Genomic DNA, 6,537 nt, shown 5'->3' with positions numbered 1-6,537 from the left:
CGAAAAAGTTAATCAGCATCTGAAATTGCAGCAAAATTAATATTTTTTGATCAAATTTTTTCTGTGCACTGAATTTTTCGAGTCATTAGAAAGCTAAGACCAGTAGCAATTAGAAACGGTGTTTTGATGTTTTCGTTGCTTTTCGGATGCATAGGAACTGTCAGAAGTTCGCCGAAATAATCAAACCTTTACCCATACTTTCAACTGCTCGTAACTCCTTTTACCCCCATGATCGACTATTTGCCCCGAAAGTACATGCAATTACCTTTCTAATGACACCTCACACCAATGAAAGTGTAAAACTGGTATGGTCTATTGTCCGCCCGGAGGACATAAAAATTTGATTTTCGTACTTAAACGCACTCATTTTCATATTACTTTGACATAAAATGTGAGTGCGTTTAAGACGAATTCGGCTATCGACCATACCTGTTCTCTACATTCATTGCCTCACACGACCTTGTACGTTTCGTGTAGCCGGAGAAATTTCCATATGAAAAGTGCATGTTTTAGGCTTTTGATCACCTCTCGCTATCCACACAAGCAACGATGAATTTTCAAAAAAATATTTTTGGCTTCTGGGGACCAATACCTATTGAGGTACATATAAAAAAGTCCACTAGAAAATGCGTCCGATTTCGGTAGGTCGTTTTTGAAAAGAATCCCTCTTTGGCATTCGTTAAGTGTTGTCAGATTTAAAATTATCGCGCATGTCTCTATTTGTGCTGTCATCGTTGTCAACAAATTCATAACAAGGTAGAAGATGTGCCCGAATGTTTTTTAATAAAATAATTTATTTGTGTGCCCGGTTTGATTATTAGAAAATCAATTTAGAATCAATGGAACGTTCCATTCGTCTTTCTGTGTTGTTGGACGGAAGGAAACCATCAACATTTCGTATTGCGGTTCCATCCAACTTTGACGGATTCATGACAGAAATTAAAGAAAGAATTCAATTGCTTACTCCCGAAAATTTCCGAATTGATTTCAAAGGTATGTGTATTCATAGTCTAAGTCGATATATTTTGCGGCGGTAAGCACGTCATGTAAATGTAGACTCCAGATAATGTATATGCAGCACGTCATGTTAATGTAGACTCAAGATAATGTATATGCCACACGGTGCGACTCTAGTGCCCTAGTGTCTGATGCAAACTTGTCCATACGAAGAATGCATGTCTCGCACAATTTGGAATGTTTTGTTTCGAATTATCATCTGCCAACATCTGTACTAACAAACGAATCTTGCTCGAAATATTTGAGATACGATGTCAGATCTTTTGAAGGAGGTTGCCGTAAATGGCTAATACAGTCGCTAAACTTGTACAAATGTTTGATTTCAGTAAATTATTTTATTTATTTACAGTTTGTTCATTTCATTTTTACACAGTCTTAGATATGTCAGAGTTTTAAATGTACCCAGTCAAGTAAGTTCTTCCCAAATTATGAATTTTTGGCGCAAAATTTAAAATTTCTATCGCGAATTCAAATATTGCGCAATTTGGGAAGAACTTAATTGACTGGGTACATTAAAAACTCTGACATATCGACAATCTTTAGAAACTGTGTAAAAATGAAATGAACAAACTGTATTTTCAGCTTATCCTTCTGTCACATCTTTTAACGTTTTAGTACGTTTTCTCTCCCAACAGCACAAAAAGAAACTATATCGAATGCCGCAAATGCATTTAAAAACGAACATTCGGTGAAATACTTTTTATGTACTGTAGTGCGCATATATTCATTTTGCGTAAATATTCATTCGATGAAAGTCTAAAATTGCTGCAGTACATAAAATCTAGTTGCTAACTTGTGCCTAAACTGGAATTTTGCGTATACGATGTGTTGTCAACCTGAGGCGAAGCCGATTGTCTATTTATCACACCAAATGTTTATCATTTTATACAAATATGTTCATCGTTATAATTCCCTTGACTGAAAGTCATGGGTCTTACGGATGATAAACACTCTAAAATGTTTGTCACACATCGTTCACTACTACACGGAAAATCCTGATATGCGTGTGAGAGCTATAAGTGGACTTAGCAAATAGCTGTGTAATTTATATTATAGCTGTGACCCATCTAAGTACTAACCGCGCCGATTGATGCTTAACCTGAGAATCCGACCGTCACCTACGCTGCTGATGTGCTAAGTTTGCTTGTGCGTTAACACGTTCTTACTTCGAAGCGTTGCTACGACAATATAAATTCTGCAGCTATATTATGTGGCACACAGCCTAATTCAAGTCTGTAGTTTTTATATTTTACTTTTGTGAATTGTCACTACAAGGATTGTTCTAGGTTCTGAAAGAAAGTGAATTGAAACCGCGCGAAGAATCACGAATTCAATTGCAGTGAAATTTCTGATATTCTCATTCGTCTGTGTTTCTACGGATTCTGACTGTATTGAAAAGGTATTACTATAACCTGATCATCAAGCTTTATTACAATCAGCCAAGATATTTTAGAACAGTTTTTGTTTGTATATTCACATTGAGTCCGACCAGCACGAATCATGACTTGAATGCATGGTCCTATACATTTTCTCATATCCAGCACATAGCTATATTTTTCATACGTCAAATATGTGTTACACAGCTATGATATAGAGTACACAGCCACAATATGCAGATCCTAGGTATAAAATGTGTTCATGGTGCATAATGTAGCTGTGTAATCCATAATATAGTTGTGTAACTTATACTGCACGTAAATAACCAATGTAAATGGAATATGCGTTTAGTAGCTATATTTTTATAAGTCTTGCAGCTATATTATAAAAACTACAGCTATATTATAAGTTACACAGCCTTTATCGAAATTCACGGATATATGATTGAAAATACGTGGAATGTATGACCAAAAACCTTAAATACAGCAAATGTTTGTCACACTTTGTTGATTCTTTGATGACACGATAACTTGAGTAATTCCAAAATCGACGGGGAATTCAATTCCTCAGGTTAAGTTCGAAGATGGGCTATAACGGACCGGAGATCTCTGAGATATTCCTAAAAGAATTTTTGGCTCGTCGCTTGATGCCACGATAACTTGAGTAATCCTAAACAGATTTCCAAAAACTTTCTTTTAATCGACGGGGAATTCAATTTCTCAGGTTAAGTTCGAAGATGGGCTATAACGGACCGGAGATCTCTGAGATATTCCTAAAAGAATTTTTGGGTCATCGCTTGATACCACGATAAATTGAGTATTCCTCAACGGATTTCAAAAAAAAAATTATCGAGGTGAATTAAATTCCTGAGATCAAGTTTGAAGATGGACAATAACGAACGAGTCACCTTAGAGCAGGTCTTAGAGATATTCCCAAAAGAATTTTCGTAGCGTTGGTCGCTTGATAGCACGATAGCTTGAATAATCTTCAAAAGATATCGAAAAAAAATTTATTCGACTAAGAATGAAATTTGTGATGGCTCTGTCTCCTTATCATACGAAGTAATCTATGATTTGTTCTGAAGAGACTTTTATGCGTGATTTATTGCTGTCTATGCTAGAAAAAAATCAACGAGTGTGAACTTTGCGAGTCGCTGAGGGAGACGCATTGTGTGCCTGCATATGTTGAGGAAACTAATGTTAGGAAAATGATTAAAATAGGGAAAAATATATCCTGAAAGAATGGAATTTAAACGGTAGAAAACCGAATCATCTGTCGCTTTGTGACGCAATTTTTTTTAAATTTTCTTTCTCAAACTTTTTGGGTCAATTTTTGGTTGATAAACCTTTTGCGTACAGGCGCAGAATGCGTCACCCTCAGTTATTTATTTTGTAAGTAAGATAAAGGACTTGCGTCACATTTACCCTTTAAGGGTTTTTAGCCCCGTACGAAGTACGAAGGGGCTTATAGGATTACGATGCCGTGTGTAATTGATGGAATTCGAAGCAGACGGTAAGGGCAAAGTGTTTGCCTATGTTCATAGATAACGAATCCGCAATAAAAATTTTGTCCGTCCGTCCGTCCGTCTGTCACGTCGAGTAAATCAAATCCGATTTAAAAAAAAAAAATCCCTGAAAGATAGTCAAAATAGTGAGGTTAAGTTCGAAGATGGGCGATTTTGGATCGACCCTTCCGGAGCTGGGGCCCAATAAGTGCCTAACTGTTTTTCGACGATATCTCCAGACATTTAAGCACTACACTTGTAAGTGATACGTCAAATGAAAGGTATTTACAATACCGATCGACAAAAAAAAGTTTATGAAAATTGGATGACCGACTCGTGAGTTAGACCCCTTGGTGTGAACTAGGTACAGGGCGGCAAGCCGTTTTTGCTTGTAGGTTGGCAAAATTTGAACGTATTTAGATGGATTTTGCTTTATTAGATAGGTATTGACCGTACCAATCAGGGAAAAAAAAGTTTATGAAATTCGATTCACCAGAGCGTGAGCTAGGTCTCTTGGAGTGAGCTTATATGTGGCTACTCGGCCGTACAGTGAAGGTGGTGTTTTTTTGTTAATATCTCGAGTAAACTTTGACCGAATTTCATGAATTTTTTTGTATGAAAGGTACTAACGAATGTAAAGCAGCCGTACTACTTTCCACCTCCTAACAAAATGGCCGTCGGCCGCCATTTTGGATTTTTGTAAAATCAATACAAATCGGTGAAAATGATACTTACTTAATTTTAGGTCAATTCGAAATTTGTGTTACATTTGAAAGGAACGTCGTACGGGGCTTCGTAATTGCGCTATGCGCAATTTTTAGGACGTACACATTTCATAAGAATTTTACTTTACCGACGTTTACGGGCGCAGTAGGCTTACGGTAAGAGTAGGGCGACGGACGAACTAGGGTCACGTACGCAATAGATGTACGGGTTTGTACGGGGCTCAGTCGCAGCAAACGCTCCGACTGTTCTGACGGCTCGTTTGACTGATCTCTTGTTGCGGACGAACGTTTGGGTTTTTCCACTAGTTTTTGGCAGCTGAATAAAACGTAACCGCAGACTGCATTTTGACCAAATTTTCACTTTATTTGTAATGAACAGCGTTGTACAGCTTAACTATCAGAACTATCAGCTATAAAATCTAAACAGAAAAATGACGAACAAATAATTAGTTCCTGAACACTTCTAATTATGCAAAACAAATCTCACGTCCAGTGCAACTGGAAAAAATTCGTCTACAACAAATGTCCGCAAATTATAAAAAGAACTAACACGTCCGTCTCCAAATAATTGACTGCGTAAAATGATAAAAAGATGAATTTAAACTTCCGAATGTTAAAACGCACAGCCGGACAATGCAAAAATCGTTGATGAACCAATCGCGCTAAACGCGCTAGACAAATAAAAATCAGTGTTGCCAATGAACGAATCAATCAGCAAAAAATCTTAGCGGGCATTTCCGACATCTCTATTTAACTTTAAATCGAATTTTTTGTTCTGAAGCATTTCTATCCTGCTTTCTTCAGGGTCGGATCGACAGATATATCGTATTTTGACGGATGAGGATTACCGGTATTTTTGGAGCCAGGACATAGAAGAAATTGTCGTCGAAACAGAACCAGCGCTGACCAACATTCCGGCTGAACCAATACCACAACGTGATATGTCGCGTGGCGTGACCCGTTGCGGTCTGTTTTGGCGAACGATCGGTGTGATTTTTTTATATGTTGCTTGTTGGACTTATATTTAATTTTGTACAAATTTTGCTCGATCTGAACACATTTTTGTTCTCCTTTTTTTTTGAAACCCAGTAAAGCTAAGTAATAAGTTCTAAGTAAAATGAAACAATTTCGCCCGTAAAATAATTCAATTTTTTTTTCAGGTTTCTTCATTCGACAATCCCATCACAAAATAGATTAGAATACTCTGTGCGTCATCTGTTCACCCGGTGCGCGTCACTACAACAATAACACTGAGAGCAATAGTTAATGATTTGGCCACATGCAGTGGTTTCTTACCGCTTTCGTGGCGCTATTTGTTCAGGCTAGTTTTTGAGAGGCACGGTGCATCTGTTTATGATGCAGGCCAATCAAGGCTGTATACTTTGGGGAGGTCACGCAGATACAGATACGCGGGTTACACACCACAGTTGATGATAAAATGGCCGATTTCATACAAAGTATACAGTCTCGAGGCCAATACCCTCTCTAGCAAACAAACTTCGTTTTCACGCTGGTAAAATACCACCTTATTCCATTGTTGCCTAATTTATAATTTTACATGTAGAATGCGAAGGCTACTTTGCATTTTTACCACGTTAATAAATGTAGTAAGGTTGCTAGAGAGGGTATTGTGCAGGCAGTTTTCGATAGCGTCTCATCAAACGAAATGAAATGTGTATGGCGTAAGCAAGTCGTAACAACTTCTGCTATTATTATTAATATTCACTGGTTGGAAACAAATAAATAAAATCATTTGCGGAAAAAAATTATGATGTTTTCTTACTTGAAATTTAAAAAAAATCGTGAAAAGAAGCTCGATGTAAGTATTAAGTTTATCCAATGAATTTTTCGAGAGAGATAGAGGGAAGGAGGCAATTACAGGTGAAACTTGTGACACTGGTGGCGAAAAAAGGA

The 6,537-nt window shown here is 37.3% G+C and overlaps 1 protein-coding gene across 1 annotated transcript; it reads left to right on the top strand.

Annotated features, from left to right (window-relative positions):
• Positions 1–696: 696 nt before the first annotated feature.
• Positions 697–6,063, top strand: LOC119069332. The gene is made up of 3 exons (XM_037173397.1): positions 697–993; positions 5,428–5,610; positions 5,784–6,063. Exons 1-3 carry the CDS (start codon positions 840–842, stop codon positions 5,819–5,821), a joined length of 375 nt encoding a protein of 124 aa, XP_037029292.1. The 5' UTR covers positions 697–839; the 3' UTR covers positions 5,822–6,063.
• The last annotated feature ends 474 nt before the right edge of the window (positions 6,064–6,537 follow it).

This window comes from Bradysia coprophila, assembly GCF_014529535.1.
Source record: "Bradysia coprophila strain Holo2 chromosome X unlocalized genomic scaffold, BU_Bcop_v1 contig_26, whole genome shotgun sequence".
In the NCBI taxonomy this organism is placed as follows: domain Eukaryota; kingdom Metazoa; phylum Arthropoda; class Insecta; order Diptera; family Sciaridae; genus Bradysia; species Bradysia coprophila.
Note: the sequence above shows the minus strand (reverse complement) of the source record. Positions and strands in the feature narration are given on the sequence as shown.